This window comes from Colossoma macropomum, unplaced genomic scaffold (genome assembly GCF_904425465.1).
Source record: "Colossoma macropomum unplaced genomic scaffold, Colossoma_macropomum, whole genome shotgun sequence".
Classification (NCBI taxonomy): Eukaryota; Metazoa; Chordata; class Actinopteri; order Characiformes; family Serrasalmidae; genus Colossoma; species Colossoma macropomum.
In genome coordinates this window covers 13,007,880-13,026,251 of record NW_023494807.1, presented here as the reverse complement: position 1 = coordinate 13,026,251, position 18,372 = coordinate 13,007,880, and the positions used below count along the sequence as shown (strand labels likewise).

The 18,372-nt window shown below is 39.3% G+C and overlaps 1 protein-coding gene across 1 annotated transcript in view; it reads right to left on the bottom strand.

The window, feature by feature from the left end:
* Nucleotides 1–18,372, bottom strand: part of LOC118797500 (PC3-like endoprotease variant B) — a 170,922-nt gene that overhangs the window by 110,647 nt on the left and 41,903 nt on the right. The window contains exons 4-6 of the mRNA XM_036556873.1: nt 14,961–15,042; nt 12,243–12,349; nt 4,104–4,203 (exon numbers count right to left, since the gene is read on the bottom strand). Of these exons, the coding sequence (XP_036412766.1) occupies nt 4,104–4,203; nt 12,243–12,349; nt 14,961–15,042 (289 nt within the window). The remainder of the gene's footprint in view (nt 1–4,103; nt 4,204–12,242; nt 12,350–14,960; nt 15,043–18,372) is intronic.

Genomic DNA, 18,372 nt, shown 5'->3' with positions numbered 1-18,372 from the left:
ACAAGTTATCGAAATACATTATTATCGTGTTAGAAGTTAGAAGAACACAAGGGAGCAAACCTCAACATCACTGAATGTGTTTGGGATTACTTGAATCATGAAAAGCAGAAAATGCAACCAATTCTGAAGTCTGAACTTTTAAAAGCGTTGCAGATTTTCCCCCAAAAGAGTGGAACCTGTAGTAAAGGCGAAGAGTGGACCCTGAAATTGAATGCTGAAATTATTGAGACTTCTGTGTAATCTTCAGGCAACTATGTTTTCTACTTCTTTTCCTTAAGCTGAAAAATGAATAAACGGATGGCCGTTTTGACTGGAAATTAAATAAATTACTTTTCCACAGTACTGTATCTAGTGCTATAAGCAGTAAATGTGTTTTTGTTTATCACCAGACACTTTACAGAAGAAGAAAACATATTAAAATCTAACATCAAAATGTTCTATTGGCCCATTAGTAATTTCTTTCTTTACAGGGTTTATACACTTTTCAAACAGTGGAATTCCATGACTTTTCCGTGACATAAATGGCTCGTCCATGCCAAATAGTTAGCATAGTGCTGGGTGATACATCATGTATTTATGTATTTATTAGGCTATTGATTTTTCTCAGTGACGTAATGTCAGTAACGTTTGAGATCATTTTTACAGTATTTAGGACATGGATGCAGTAAGAGTCAGTTCACACCTTGGAGTTACCCAGAGTACAACAGTAACTGTATATATGCATCGACAGTGAGGTACCCCAGCAGGTAGCTTTCATTCCTTAATGTAGCTATGGTAGTTAATGTTTGTTTGGGCAGCTGCAGTGCAGACTGATCGCTGTAACTTGCAGTGAAGAAACTAGTCATGCAGGCCTCGGTGTGAGCAGCAGTGTGTTTATCTCTTTCATTTGGCTGCTATTTCATCTTCTCCAGTGTTTTCAATGCTCATGTCCTGAAAGTTACCTTTGAGCTCATGTTAGTATTAAAGTTAGTCTGTGCGCAGATACGACTCTCGGGTCTCGCAGTGTTTTTTGTTATGTAGACTCCTCAGTGTTTCAATTGTGGTGACATCAGGCTCAGATCATCGTGTTATCGGCCCCTGGGCACAAATATCCAGTGGGCCCTTGCCTAGCTACCTTTTGGGTTGGTAAGTGAGTCAGCAGGTTAGACAAGGCTTATGCAGCGCCAAAGTGGCAGCATACTAACTGCACAGCACCGCTATAAACACATGCTTTTTTCAATCAGGACAGAACAACAATATTAGGCACACATTAATGAGAACACAGGTTAACATTAATCCAACAACCAATGCAACACTTCTCAATAAAGCATGCGTCTGCTTTTTTACAAGCAAAACATTTACTCAAATGAAGATGCTATCAAATGAAATTGGAGAGCTGAAAGTACACGTAAAAAATAGGTTCCTCAAGGGTTCTTTAGAAAAGAAAATGGTTCTATATAGAAACATAAACCCTTGCATAATAAAGAGTTCTTTGCATTGTGAAGGTTCTTTAGGTTGATGGAAAATGTGCTGTATATGGCTCTAGCTAGAACCTTTTTAAAAAGGGTTCTATATAGCACCAAGAAGGGTTCTTCTGTGTTACAACCTTATTTATCTTAGCTCTAATGACTTAGCGTGTGAAAGTTGATAGTTTGCAGATCACTGCTGACAAGGACACAGCATTTTTTTCTTTAACTCAGGTGGCTGACATTTTATATTTGGCTTTGGAAACCGGAAATGGAAATGAAATTGGAAATGAAAATCCTCTACTCAGTATCAGGTCTAGTTTTACAGATCCTCCAAGCCCATCTTTTGAATATCTGGAGCTTCAAATTTAAAGTACATTCAAATGAACTAGCTCACTGCTAAAAAACCTGGAAACTTGACCAAGGTAATGGCGAATGGTAAAGGTTCAAGTAATTGGAGAAGAAAATGAAGCAGGCGTTTAGGAAAGACGCGGAGAGCTTCGTGACTGTGGTCGTCTGTGACACAATGACAAATTAATACTTTTTTGCTGTTCCTCCAGTAAAGTTCCCACTGTGAGTCAAAACAGCCCCTGGCCACGCGATCATGAAATCTACTGATCCGGACCTGGATGAACCACATGGGGGGAAGTCTAAGGAAATTCCATGACTTTTCTGGGTAATTCTGCCAGTTGCAATGTTGCAAATTTGAAGTGTACTCATTAATATCCCCAAATTTTGTAACCTAAACTTTGGCAGTACAAATGTAGCACTGTTAGCTGTCTGAACTGAGAGAGATAGACAGCGCGAGAGACAGTCAGAGATCTCTCACTTTTCTCTCACTCTGCTCTTCTTCACTCTATGTGCTCCTCCATTTTCACCTCCTCGCTTCCTCTTTTTCTCCCACCTCTTAGATCTTTCTCTCTTTTCCTCCTCTTCCATTTTCCTTCCCTCGTGCCCGCTAACAGTGCTGATTTTTGGAGAGTGATGTGTGTTAATAGGCCTGGCAGGGCTCTACGGGACTATGATAGCAGGCTGTTTAGCAGATCAAATGAAACCGGCTTGCGAGAGTATTCTATCTGTGCAAACCCCGGGAAATGAAAAGACTGCATTAACAGAGCTGAGACGAACACCTTGAATTTAGAGAAAATTTTCATTTTCTCAGATGAGGAGCCTTATAGCGTTTTAAAATTGCCTCAGCTGGTTTGAATAAAGGTGTTTCCATTAGAAAGGTCCAGGCCTTAAATAAAGGCATTAATTAAATAAAAGAAGAAAGATAATACACTGTTGTGAGTGATTGTTATAATGTGATAGAGAGCAAAAGTAGAGAGTACTTTGGCTTGTTGTTCAGAACAGGCTGTGATTAAAATATTGATATGCCATCATACTGTGAATGAGCTCTTGGCGATACTTGAATCAATATGGTTATGGTTGTGTGAATTATTTGGAATCTACTGTACACAGGGCCTATATGTGGCAAACTAATTCTCTGAAATAGAAAAAACACACAGAGTAGCCGCCCCAAACTCACTTTTATCATGATACTTAACATTGCGTGAAGTTGCTGACAATACTCAGTCCTTTTTTAAACTGCATTAGTAGCATATTCCTCAGTTCAGTCACAACACAACATCGAAGGTCAAATATCACAATGTGTGAATTCCATAATGTAGCCTAACAGCAATATGACTATATGACTATAAAGGCTATGTGATCAGTGGTCATTTTGGTAATGGTAAATTTGGTCAGATTTTAATGTAAATTTGGAGTAATTTGGTAGTAGATTGGTAAGTGTTTAGGAAAGCATCTGGAAAGCATTTTTGGTAAGCATCTGGATAGACTGCGGTAAGTTTGGTCAAATTTTTGGAAAGTTTAGTTTAGTGCATTTAGTCATGATCTATAATAAGTTGGGTTAAATTTGTGGCAACTTTGGACAAAGTTTGTGGTATATCTTGGCTGAATTTTGTGGGGAGTTTGCTCATAATTTATAGTAAATTTGGTCAGTTTGTGATGCGTTTAGCTGGAGTTTGGATCTATAATAAGACTGTAAATAATCTACAGGAAGTTTAGTCAGAGTTTGTAGTACATCTGGAAAATAATTGTGTTAAGTTTAATGAGACTTTGTAGTTAAGGCAGTATGGCCAAATTGTTTGACAGAATCTTTGATAACTTTGGTTAGAGTTTGTGGTGCATTTGCTCAAAATTGGCAGTACATTTGGTCAGGATCTGAAACAAGTTGGGTATATTTGTGATATTTCGGTCAGCATTTCCAGTAATGTTGGAAGAATTTCAGGTAAGTCTCTAAACTTGTGGTAAGTTGTGGCCAGAATTTTCAATACGTTAGAGTTGAAACAGAATTTGCAATATCTTTGTCACATTGTACCAATCCCTTCCTCTTGCCAGGTATCTTATAGTCATCTATTCTGTTTTATCTCTTAAGTGCATATGTTTCTCCATACATTTCTACTGCCATGCCAACCAATAACAAAATAAAATAAATGGTTATTTTTGATAGATGCTTTGACACTTGTCTGAAAAAAATGGACGAGGTGAGGGGGTGAGGTCATGAGTCATTAGTGAACTGAGTCATGCATTTAAGGGTTAATAGCTCTGGTTTAACTGCACAGCACCTGCAGAGAGAAGGGAGCAATATGTACTCACCATCGTCTATAATGCTGACCACCACCCCTCTGCCAGTGATGTTCCTGAGCCAAACTGGCATCACGTTAAGGTCGAAGAGACTCACCTCACCACGGTTAAACTAGGGAAAAGAACACAAACAAACACACACACACACACACAAACACAAAATATATTTACACTCACACATTTGTTCAGTTTTCCTCTAATTCATCACACACGCCATGATCCACTAATACCTTTGATACCTATTGTCCTTGGATTCTTTAGAATTGTTTTGGGACTCCTTAGTCCTAAAGGCATTGTTTAGACATTCTGCTTAAATCCTATTTTTTGGCATATCCAATTTGAGCAGGAAGGATTGTCCACATTCAGAATAAGCCACATGAAATCAGATTCAAGCCACATTTGTATGTTGTTTTAAATTCAACTCCAAATCAGACCTCTGTGTCCCAGTTTGATCAGACAGCAGGCCTGGATAAACCCACAGGTTTTATGGGTGTATGGTTGAGGGTTTTTTTCAGCAGTGAGCTAGCGTTCCTATGAATGGACTTTGAATCTGAAGCTCTAGATATACAAAAGATGTGCCTAAGAGATCTATAAAAGAGACCTGATACTTTGACATGGTAGAGCCTATTTTCAAAGGCAAACACAAATAAAAATATCAGCTCAAGTTGAAGGAAAGTTGCTGCGTCGTTGTAAGCAGTGATATGCGAACCATCTTCTTCAAAAGTAAGATATAAGTGAAAAAAAAACATTTTCTATGCCTGCCGTGGCAGTATGCTTTAGCCTAGGATGCTCTACAGTTTTGGTTTTTCAGTTTGCTGGTGGTGTTTTCATCTTTGTTATGTACATCTCAACTGTCTGATTTTAGGTGGACACATGCTTTATAAGGAAGTGTTGCACTGGTTAGCCATAGTAGGGCACAGTGCATCTGGAAAACATATTGCTTGTCAACTTGCTAACGTCTTTATTCAACCAGCACAGGTCAACACAGTAACTTTCCTTCAAAACAATAACAAATAAATGACAAATAATTTTACTTTAACCCCTTAAGATTTAAGAATACTTCAGCCAGTTTGAATTGTTGTCCATGTAGTCACTGAATAATAAGCTTCAGTATGTAATGAGGGATGTTAAGGGGTTAACCCCTAAAAGTCCCAGGCTTATTAAGGCTTGTTATTCAGTAACTACAGGGACTTCAATGTAAACTGCCTGAGCTATTTCTAGGTTATAGAAGTGTGTAATACAACTTTGAGCCCACCGGTGAGCCCTGGCCTTTTAACAGGTTATGCAATCATACCTGATAGAAATATTTAATTCAAGAGATTTGTTTTCAGAACCAATTAGATAACCTGACTTTAGTTTTTGTAATCAAGCCTGCCAGGGAGGTATGACAAGACAATAAATTGCTTAAAATATACACAACAATTTTTGGATAATTAAATGTTTTAGTTGCAGGTGCTGATTTTTTTTAAGATTTTGTAAACATTTTAAGATTTGTAAACATTTCATTTTTCTGTGTTGTCCTTATATTGTGGCCAATCAAAATCATGACACTCTTCTTCTCTATAATGTGGTAGTCCAACCCAAGCCCCACCACATTTTCTTAGGACTTTAATCACTGCTTAGCAACTGTTGCTATCCGCCATTACCTCGGTCAATCTTTCAGGTCTTTAGAAGCATAAAGCATTTCTTGTGAATATATTTTTAATTTCAAGCTCCAGATATTGTAAAAAGATGGGCCTGGAAGATGCATGAAAGCGAGAGCCCATAATCTAACAAAGAAGAGTGTTTTCTACTTTTTCAAAAAGACAAATAAATATTTATATTTTACACCAAAACATGCTGATTTTTTTTCACATTACTGTTTTAATTGCACAGATAATTAGCAAAATCACATTTAAGTAGGATTCCCGATAGGACTGCTATCAGGAATAGGCTGCATCCTACCGCTTTGTATGTTCTGCCTGCTGAGTTATAAGCCACAATATCCTACAGAAAGGGTCCTGGTCTTCGTTTAGAGGTTTATTTTCAGTTTTAAAGCTCTCTATACTTATGTGTCATCGATCCCTCAGATCAATGAACGTGTTTAGAAATGTACCGTGTGTATTGTGTGTAGTTTGCGCCTCAAGATAAAATGAGCTTTTCCATTTTGATTTTTTTTTTTTTATTTTGTTGTTTTATTGCAGCATAGTTTGTCTCTAAAACCAATTTAGGAATCCATTCTCTACCTAACAGAAATACAACCCCATTTCCAAAAAAGTTGGGACTCTGCAAAAAAAACAAAATGCAATGATGTGCAAAGACAACATATCAAATGCTGAAATTGGGAAAGTTTATTGTTTTTGAAACATGAATGACCATTTCGAATTTGATGCCAACAACATGTTCCAAGGAAGTTGGGACGGGGGCAACAAAAGGCTGGTAAAGTTGTGTAATGCTAAAAAAACACCAGGTGGTTAACTGGCAACAGGTCAGTAACATGACTGGGTATAAAAAGAGCATCTTTCAGAAGTAAAGATGAGGAAGTGTTGACCACTCTGTGAAAGGCTGCACAGGCAAATAGTGCAACAATTCAAGAATAACTATTCTCAACATAAAATAACAAAGAACTTTTGGTTTTCATTATCTACAGTACATAATAACATTAAACGATTCAGAGATTCTGGAGAAATCTCTGTATGCAAGGGACAAGGCCAAAAACCAGTATTTACTGGCCATGATCTTTGGCCCTTTGGATGGCACTGCATTAAAAACGGACATGATTCTGTAGTGGAAGTCACTGCACGGGTTCAGAAAAACTTCTGAAAAACACTTTCTATGAAAATAGTTCAGCGCTGCATCCACAAATGCCAATTAAACCTCTTAAACGCAAAGAAGAAATCATATATAAACAGGATCCAGGAATGCTGCCACCTTCTCTGGGCCTGAACTCATTTAAAATGGAATAAGGGAAAGTGGAAAAGTGTCCTGTGGTCTGACGAATCAACATTTGAATTTCTTTTTGGAAATCATGGACACTGGGTTAAAAACTACTTAGCTTGTTATCAGTGCACAGCTCAAAAGCCAGTATTTATGATGGTATGGGGTGCATTAGTGCACATGGCATGGGTGACTGGCACATCTGTGAAGGCACCATCAATGCTGAATGATATACGCATGTTTTGGCAACATCTGCAGCCATCCAGATGACATCTTTTTCAGGGAAGGCCTTGGTTATTTCAGCAAGACAATGTCAAACCACATTCTGCATGTATTATAACAGCATGGCTCTGTATTAAAAGAGTCTGGGTGCTAAACTGGCTTGCCTGCAGTCCAGACCTTCACGACTGATAACATTTGGCACATTATAAAATGAAATATATGGCAAAAGACACCCCGAACTGTTGAGCAGCTGAAATCCTATGTTAAGCAAAACTGGGGAAACATTTCACTTTCAAAACTACAGCAGTTGGTCTCCTCAGTTCTCAAATGCATACAGAGTGTTGTTAAATAAAGAGGTGATAAAACACAGTGATAAATATGCCCCCATGATTAGTTGTCTTTGTACTATTTCAATGAAATACAGGGTTTAAATGATTTGCACATCATTGACATCTGTTTTTTTTACATTTTGCATAGCATTCCAACCTCTTTGGAAATGGGGTTATACAATCAAGGTCATGTTAAGTAACATTATACACAATAAGGCTGCACTGAGTTCATCCACAGAGCAATAGTTGCCCCAAGGCTTTACCCCAAATGTAGTTGAATAAGCAACACAGGTTTGGTGTTTGAAGTCTGCTTCTTTAGGTTTGCACTGGAGCTCAGAGGCTAATGCAGCTAACAAGTTGGCATAGTGACGTACAAGCATGTTTAAATCATCACACTTTCCTCAAATTGTGTCATGTTGTTGAATCAAAGAGATTTGCCTATGTGGTTTCTGGCACTACATGACACACTATCTATAAAAACGGATAAAAATATCAACACAATTCAAGCTTCAAGATGACCGCTGCTACTATTATTAGCTATACAAAGTACTTTGTTGACTGTGCAGTACTAAAACTAAATTTAGAAAATGGAGGAACAAGAGCAAGAATACAGGATTGTCAAAGATTAGTGGTGGTGGGGAAAGAAAAATTACAAAACTGAATCTGTGTGTGTGTGTGTGTGTGTGTGTGTGTGTGTGTGTGTGTGTGTGTGTGTGTGTGTGTGTGCTTGTGTGTGTTTGTGCACATAATGCCTTTAGCAAAAGAGCATGATAAACACACATTAAAGACATTGACAATGAGGAATATCTTTTAAAACAGCAGCTTGAAACACCCCATACAGAGAGAGAGAGAGAGAGAGAGAGAGAGAGAGACAGAGAGAGAGACAGAGAGAGAGAGAGAGACAGAGAGATAGCAAGGCAGAGAAAGAAAAAAGATAAGAGAACGAGAAAACACAAAAAAGGAAAAGTGAAAGAAAAAAGAGCAAAAAAGAGAAAGAGAGAGGAAAGGAGAGAAAGAAGAGAGCGACAGAGAAAAGAGAAAGAAAGAAAGAAAGAGTGAGAGAAAAAATACAAAAGACAGTGAGACAGAGAAAGAAAGAAAAAAGACAGTGGAGAGAGGAAGAGAGGAAAAATAGAAAAACAGGGAACAACAGAAAGCAATAAAGAGAAAGATGTGGAATGAGAGAGTAGGAGAGAGAGAGAGAGAATGAATGAGTGTGTGAGTGAGTGAGAGAGTGAGAGAGAGAGAGAGAGAGAGAGAGAGAGAGAGAGAGAGAGAGAGACAGAGCTCATCTGCCTGCACTTACTCTCTTGCAGCAGCAAAAAACACAGAGCAACAAAAGAAACCTTTGGAAATGCCAGCCTTTCAATTCACATCCACACAATCTGATATTTAAAAAGAGTGTTTGGCGATTTTATTTTTGTTTTGCTAGCAGAGAGAGAAAGAAAGAAAAAGAAAGTAAACACAATAGATAAAAATAGGGCTCAGCGGGAGTGCAGCTGTTTTGTATTGGAGAAGAAAAGCAGGAGCAGATGAAGCTGGACTGACCCAAAGAAATAAACACACTCACTCACACCGCACAAACCAGTGTACATGAACACAAACACACACACACTTTGCAGCAAATGCATTACATTTATACTATTTAGATACAGGTGTTCATATACTGTTTCAGCTGCCACTATTCAAATACTGAAATCACCAGAGACTATCAGAGGTGGACCTCTAACACCTCTACAATTATGCTAATTTTTGCAACTTTAGGAGTATGTTAGCACTAAGCTAACGTTAATGCATTTTAACATTTCTGGGCCATTCTAGATTAAACGCAGACATCTGAAGCTTGTAAGAGATGTTCTATTTTTTATTTGAAGCTTGTAACAGAAATATTAACATATATTTTACCTTGTAGCAGTTTCATAGTGAGAATCCTGGCACAGAGCTGCTGCTGCTGTATTCCATTTCTATCATCTGACTGAAACGCATTGGTTCAGGCCACTACTCGCAGTCAGTGATGTATCTTGGATGTACAGAAGGCTTAGAGTGACGTTTTATCTCACTGAATCCCACCCAATGGAAAATCAAAACATGACTGTTTGGTTCCACTGTCACTGTCCTAGTTGTGTTAGTGGTTAATCTAATGCATTAGGCCTTCAATTCAGCTCCTGAAGTCCTAACCAAAGGGAGCACTCGATTGACGATATCTACCTAAATACTTATCATCTTTTGTTTCCAACAAAAATTTAACAAAGAAATTAGGATATTTAAATTACATTTGCAGAGTTTAACTGTCACTAGGCCTTCTCTGTAGGCCAGTTTTCTCAACGCTGGGCCAAGATGTGCTTTGTGACCAACTCGCAGTCCAAGGCCCAGCAGTTGAGAAACTTGTTGCTATGCCATACTAGGATCTACCACTATTACATCAGTGCTGCAGAATAGAAACTAGACGCTGGTGTTTACTCTGCTTCTTTGCCAACACTGGTCTGTTCATTTTCGTCCTTCATTTATTTTGCATTTTTTACACTGCCTAACATAACTTGCTGGTGACACCTCGTCATTTCTGCTTGTAAAGAGTAATAATGATCCTTCATGATCGTTTTTCCATACACCACCTGTCAGGAACTGCACTGAATAACTTAAAGTGACAGCAAGTTTGCTTCCCTGTTGTCACATGATCTAAATATGGCATCAGCCATGGGTGTGGACCTGTGGTTACGTATAAAAAATACTGATCTTTCTTACTTTGAGGAAATATGTACGTGTAGGTAACTGACTCACATCTGCCATTAATGTAGACATAGCTGTGTTCTGAAACAACCCACATGAGCACATGCTAATCAATAACGTCAAGTGAATGAACCACGTGTGTCATGAACAACAAACTAACCAGCACAACGAGCCCTCGTCGGATATATAATTTCCTCTGATCAGCTTTCAGTTGTTTGTTATTAGAGCAAGACGAAAGCGGAAAAGGGTCGTATGCTTTTGCATCGTGTATTAGCATTAATTTCAGGTTCAGCCCTGTTGCCTTGTTAATGCTGAGCTATGGAGCATGTGCAGCGAAAGAAGACACATGAATTCCAGTCTGAGCGTTCTCATTAAGGTCATGTATCTGATCAGGACCACATATGAAAGGCAATGTTCACACTGCCAGAGTAAGTGGCACTTTACCATTTTTCTGTCTTGATGTGAGGGGTCTGATGTTTTCAAAGCTGTATGGACATTCAATTTAATCTTTTCAGATCAGATCTGAGGCACTTTGTCTATGTTCAGACTGCAGGCAAATCGGATTTGTTTCTCAAATCCAATCTTTTGAGACGACTGTCTGTACTATCATTTGTAATTATGTAGCTATGCTGGTGATACAGATTTCAAATGCGGGTGCAGGAAATATGGAGGTGCATCATCTTGCCCTCCAAAATTATCTGGCATAAGCATGAATTTTTGGTGATCTTGAATCCCAGCACTTCCATCACTCTGGATTTGACATTGTCATTGTTTGTCGTGTTGCAAGTGATGAAAAGACACTTAGAAATCCAATTTGTGCAGCCAGAGCATCCAGACTAAGATGCATATATAAAATTTCAAACCACCTTCAAATGTAGTTTTGATTTCATGTGTTTTTTTGCCCTCCAGATTATCATAAATAAATCTGGATACAATCTGGATATGCCAAAAATCAGATTTGTGCTGGCAGTCTGAGCAAGGCCTTTCATATGAGATTCTAGATCGGATGCATATCCAATTTGTGGCCATTTGACCTTAAAGAGAAAGCTCCAATAAGAATTCATGTGTCTTTTTGTGACATCATTCAGCACTAATAAGGCAACAGGGCTGAACCTGAAGTTAGTGCCAGTAAACGGTGCACAAGCATCTGGCCCTTTTTCTTTAGAAAGATTAGATCTGAGCAACAAATTGGAATTGAGCAATGAGGCTTGTAATGTGAACGCAGCCAAAGTGGCTCAGATCTGATTTGAAAAAATTACGTTTGCATGTCCACACTGCTCTGAAAACATCAAATATGTGTCAAAATCAAAATTTTGGCAAACAAATGGATTTGTGCCACTTCAGCCTAGTAAAGTGAACGTAGCCTCAAAGATAATTTTTTATGGACTTAAATATCGCCTATTGACCCCTTAAAGTCATAAAAACATAAACCCCATCAGTTTGAGACAATGCAGCCACAGGCACACGATGCAGACAGTCAGCGAGCTAGAGAGTTTTTTAGAGTGCATCTCACCTTGTCTCTCATCTTGTTCATGGGGGATCTATCAAACTTCTTCTTTAGTTCAGTCTATTTTGACAAAGGTGAACACTCCATGCATACTTGGGTCCGCTTTCAAATGATTCAATTTGCTGCTGATGGGAACGTGTTTTATGATGATCCACGCCAAAGGAGGGAATTCAGTATCACAGCATGGTTTTCTCTTCTAGCAGTCACCGCTATTCTCTGCATAGTCTGCCTATTTTAACATCTGACTCTAGACAGATATCTCTTTTTTTTAATATCATCACAAATTCTTGGTTTCTGTGTTTGACAGTCTGATCTTTTTCAGGCCGTTCTCAAGTTTTCAGTGTCAGCACTTAATATAGGAAAAAGACAATAATTATAATTCACAGTAGTTATTGAATAATGTATAGCAGTTACTGAATAAGTGAGCACGTCTCAGTGAAAGTGACGTACCAGTTCCCACTGCATGGGCCACAGAGGGTCGTTGAAATATAAGGAATCAGGAGGAGTCTCTCCAAAACCCTGCCTCCTCTGCTTCTGCCCAGGAAGCTCAGCAAACTCTGGTGAGAGAGTAAAAGATATAAAGGTGAACACACAGATTGTTTCGGGCATATATTTAATGAATATTAAAGAAATACTCTTCATAATGCTAATTATGCTAAAACATTTAGAGCAGCTGCTACTCGACGGTTAGCATCATGCTAAATGGTGCCCATTAGCTTTCATTCATTGCTAGCAACAGCATGTGTAATAGTTTCTGTCTTGCTCTGTGTGTGCGGTGCATGTGTGCGTAAGTGATCCAGAGGTGTCTCTTCTCCACCCAGTGGTGAAGGGTCTGTGTGTGTGTGTGTGTGTGTCTGTGTGTGTGTGAAGGGTCTCTGAAATCCGCTCTCCTGCTGATAGAGAACACGACTCCAAGATTAGCATCTCATTAGCATCTTATTAGCATGTGATTACCATACGCATATCCTTACCATACCAGCTCAAAGTGAGTACTGGCTCATCCAGATAACTCTCCTTCACTTAGCTCCCATTCTTTTACCCTCACCTCATACTCATCCCTCTATTACTGTACACTCATCTCTCTGTCTCTCTGTACTCATCCCTCTATTCCTTAATACTCATCTCTGTCTCTTTGTACTTATCTCTCTATTTCTCAACACTCATGTCTCTGTCTCTCTGTACTCATCCTTCTGTTTCTCTACACTAATACCTCTCTCTGTACTCTTCTTCAGTCTCTCTTTAGTCACCTTTCTATTTCTCTACATTCATCCACAGTATCACTCTATTGATCCCTCTATTTCTCTACACTAATCACTATATCTGTTCTCATCCCTCAGTCTCTTTGTATTCATCCATCTACTTCTCTACACTCTTTTCTTAGTATCTCTGTACTCTTTCCTCCATTTCTCTACACTCTTCCCTTAGTATCTCTGTACTCTTTCCTCCATTTCTCTACACTCTTCCCTTAGTCTCCCTGTACTCATCCCTTTATTTCTCTACACTTTTCCCTTAGTCTCTCTGTACTTATTCCTCTATTTTTCTACACTCTTTCCTTAGTCTCTCTGTACTCTTTCCTCTATTTCTCTATGCTATTCATTTAGTCTCTCTGTACTCATCCCTTTATTTCTCTTTACTCTTCCCTTAGTCTCTCTGTACTCTTTCCTCTATTTCTCTACACTCGTCCCTTAGTTTCTCTGTACTCATCCCTCTATTCCTCTATGCTGTTCCTTTAGTGTCTCTGTATTCATTCCTATACTTCTTTACCCCTTTAGTCCTTCCATTTCCTCTCTCCTTCCCAGTCTCTTTCTATCACTCCTTCCCCTCTCTCTCTCTCTTTCTCCCTCTCTCTCTCTCACTGTCTCTCTCTCCCTCTCTTTGAGTTGCAGATTGAAAGTGAGGCGTCATTGTGGTGAAGAGAGCACGTTTCTGTCTGTTCTGTGAAGGAGGCTCACTGCAGAGCTACGTGAGTGTTCACACACACACACACACACACACACACACACACACAGTGTTCACACACACACACGGACACACACAAAGGCACACCTCCCCCTAAAGTAACAAAATTTCTATCACTATTTAAGAACAATGGAACAACATCGAAAAAAAAACTCACACACACATTCAACTTACACACACACAGTCACTAGTAGGGATGAGTCTGAATTTTTCAATATCCAAGTATTAATAATAATTAAAGTTTAAGAGATCAAATACTTCAATTCAATGTGTGATTCTATTTATTCTCTAATTTAAGAAGCAGAGAGAGAAATGTGTCTCTCTGTTCTCCACCAGAGGGCAGTGTAGAGCTTGCATCTTACATATAGGTCAGAGTTTGTTATCTGTTTAGACCAAAGAAGGAAGCATAGAAAGACTGCTGCAGCCGGCTAAAGGCTACCGCACACTGGATGAGAAGCGCAGCAGAAAAGCACAGATACATAGCTCAAGCTAATTCTGGCCTGTATTAATATAGATTTACTGCAATATAACTCTTTACATGTTCACTGCTTTAGTCCTAAAAGGTTTGAGGTGAAATCAGTTACAGTGCAATTAGAATAGTCATGTTAGAAGAGCTAACAGACAATTGGCATTTCTCTACTTCTAAGACGTTAGATGTTCTGTCTTTCTTTATGTAAATTGAAATAAAGGGGCCTGCCAACTCTCACGCTCTGGCAGTGAGACTCATGTAATTCAGTCTAATCTCATGCCACACTCAACATTTCTCATGCATTTTTATAAAACAACCTACCAATGAATCTGGACACTCATGAAGTTTCCTACTACTGCTTAGTTTTCACTGATTAAAAACACTCTGGACCGTCAACGACGGTTTACTTGAATACAAAAAGATCACGCTAGCTAGTCATTCACTGCCGGTCTGTGTGTGTTGTAAATCAGTAGGGGCCGGTTCCCATAACAACAGAAAATCAACTAGGGAGGTGTGGTCTTCTAAAATCTCACTCTAACCAAAATATAAAATATATCAGCTCTGAAAAAAACTGTAGTTCCTATGTTGAACTTCAAAAAATTACAGACAAAAAAATATACATTTACAAATATTTATTTAGGATTTTTTTTCAATATTAACTTACAAATTTAAATACAAAATTTGACTGAAACTCCTGTCTCTGTTCACTATCATCACCCACCCACACACACTGCACTCACTGAGGAGTGTGTTGTTCTTTAGGCCTCGTAGAGCTGCTCTTTTCTCTCTGAAGTGTATATTCTGCCTCTGGACCCACTTCACCTGCAACACACACACACACACACACACACACACACACACACATTGTTAGCTTCAGTTCAAAGAGATACTGAATTAATCATTCTCTCTCACACACACAGACACACGTCCACACAGCTTTGATGTGTTAAACATGTAGTGAAATGAAAATGTTAGAACCCTTGACCTATGAGGACCACTTTTTTTTGGAATATATATCTTCTATATGTGGAATATATATCTTTTTTCTAACATAATAAACTTGGCAAATAAATTATATATATATATATATATATATATATATATATATATATATATATATATATATATATATATATGTATATATATGTACAACCCCATTTCCAAAAATGTTGGGACGCTGTGCTAAATGTGGAAAAAAAAAAACGTTGGGACTGGGGGCTGATAAAGTTGTGTAATGCTAAAAAAACACCTGGTGGTTAATTGGCAACAGGTCAGTAACGGAGAGTCTTTCAGAAGTAAAGATGAGGGGGGGTCACCACTCTGTGAAAGACTGTGCGAGCAAATGTGCGTGCAACAATCCAAGAATAACGTTTCTCAATGTAAAATAGCAAAGAACTTTTGCTTTTCATCATCTATGGTCCATAATAACATTAAAAGATTCAGAGAATCTGGAGAAATCTCTGTATGGAAGGGACAAAGCCAAAAAACAGCATCTGCTGGCCGTGATCTTTGGGCCCTCATGCGGCACTGCATTAGATATGATTTTGTAGCGGACATTAGCATGGGCTCAGGAACACTTCTGAAAAACAATGTCTACGAAAAAGCTTGTCGCTGCATCCACAAATGCTAATTAAAACTCTAAAACGCGAAGAAGAAACTGTATATAAACAGGATCCAGAAACGCCGCCACCTTCTCTGGGACCAAGCTCATTTAAAATGGACTGAGGGGAAGTGGAGAAGTGTGGTCTGACCAATCTACATTTAAAATTTTTTTGGACATCATGTACACTGTGTCCTCCGAGCCACTCAGCTTGTTATCAGTGCACAGTTCAAAAGGCAGCATTCATGATGGTATAGGGGTGAATTAGTGCATATGGCATGGATGACGTGCACATATGTGAACGCACCATTAATGCTGAACGATATATATACATATTTTGGCAACATATGCTGCCATCCAGATGACGTCTTTTCCAGCGAAGGCATTGCTTATTTCAGCAAGACAAACTCAAGAAAAAAGCACTGTCGGAAAGCCTCAATAAAGCTTATTCATGCTTATATCCAAACACTTCTAGCTCGTCTGTCTTACACACACCTCCCAGAGTGATCAACAGGAGTGATAGGGAGCTAATTCATGTGTGTGAGTGTGTGTGGCTATATAGCAGCCTGATGCTCTACTGCTGTGTGTGCTGTAGGTGTGTGTGCATGTGCGTGTGTGTGTGTGTGTGTTTTTGTGTGTGTGTGTGTGTTTGTGTATGTGTGTAGGATGCGCACGATTGACCACACTGACACTGACCCCACAGCCAAGATATTCATCATCCAGAGGAGACAGACACACACACACACACAGACACACACACAAAAGGAAGGTGACTGAGAGGTGGAGGAGGGCACAGATGGACAGACAAGCTGTCTGAGAAGGAGAGAGGGAGAGAGAATGTGTGTACATGTCTACCCAGCATAGTAAAATACATGCAATTGTGTGGAAACCTCAACTTAGCAGGTGACAGTATGTGAAATGCAAATAAAAACAGAAAGATGTGATTTGTAAATCCACTTCGACCTGTGTTTAAGTGAAAAAGAAAACATTTAATGTTTTAACTTAATATTAATATTATTTGTCAGTAAACATACGCTCATTCTGAAATCGATGTTCCAGAAAAATTTAGATAGGAGCAATTTAAGACTAGGGACATTGTGAAATGTCCATCCATCCATCCATCATCTAAACCGCTTATCCTTCTGGGTCGCGGTGGGGTGCTGGAGCCTATCCCAGCTGTCATCGGGCGGAAGGCAGGATACACCCTGGACAGGTCGCCAGTCCATCGCAGGGCAGACAAACAGACATATACATCCACACACACACTCACACCTAGGGGCAATTTAGCATGTCCAATCAGCCTGACTGCATGTTTTTGGACTGTGGGAGGAAACCGGAGTACCCGGAGGAAACCCACGCAGACACGGGGAGAACATGCAAACTCCACACAGAAACGACGCTGGTCACCCGGCCGGGAATCGAACCCAGGCCATTCTTGCTGTGAGGCGACAGCGCTACCCACTGCGCCACCGTGCCGCCATTGTGAAATGTTCAAAAAACATTTTAAACAGGTGATGCTGTCATGCTTGGGCATAAAAGTAGCATCCAGGAAAAGGCCTAGTCTTTCATGAGCAAGGATTGAGGCTTGCCACTTTGCCAAAAATAGAAAATATTCCAACAGCTTCTCAATTAACGATTGCATGTACCACAACCAAATGCCTGCTGCTTTCAACCCCTCAGATGACACAGCATTGAACACCGCCACAGTTCTGAGATGGACATCACTACATAGGATTGTGAGTTCACAGTTTTTGCCTACATCATTAAGAAGCCCCGTCACCATTTTGGTAGGCACACAGTAACTATGCTCTGATGTAGCTTGTCTCGTCACCGTTGATGCAGGTACAACCCCAAAGGTGGATCAAGACCAAGCAAAATAGATTTGAATGATCACAAAAAACACAAAAATCTTGATAAGCTTTACTGAATCCATATAACCTGCAAAGCTCTCAAGTTCAGAAAATCCCAAGCAGCACAGTAGTGCACTTTTTTAATATACTATTTAGTGTGCTAGTATGTGGTTGGGGATGCAGTAGAGGTAATGCATTGGGAAATCTCCGCCAATTAGATTCTGGCACAGTACCGGTGCTGACCTGACATGGATGTGCATCATCACCACAATGCTGAAAATCCCTGATAATAATAAGAATGCTGATAATAAAGAAAGCAACACATTGCATATTATGATTTTTTTGAACAACATCCAAACTTTAGAATTCGCTAAGGTAATTTTTTTTGTGAAAAAAAAGAAAAAAAGAAAAAAAATAGGACATAGTCACAGACAAAGTCCAAACTAGTCCACTGTACAATGAATAGGGCATAGTTTAAGATTACGTGACCCTTATTAGGTCCCACAATGGGGAAATTTCAGCTCATCTAGCTGCACAGGGAGCAGTTGGGGTTAGGTGCCTTGCTCAAGGGCACCTCAATCATGTACTGTCGGCTCAGGGGATCGAACCGGCGGCCTTCTGGTCACAAGGCTAGTTCCCTAACCTCCAGCCCCTGACTGCCTCAATTTGAGCTACACACATAGCTCAAACAAGTCCACTGTA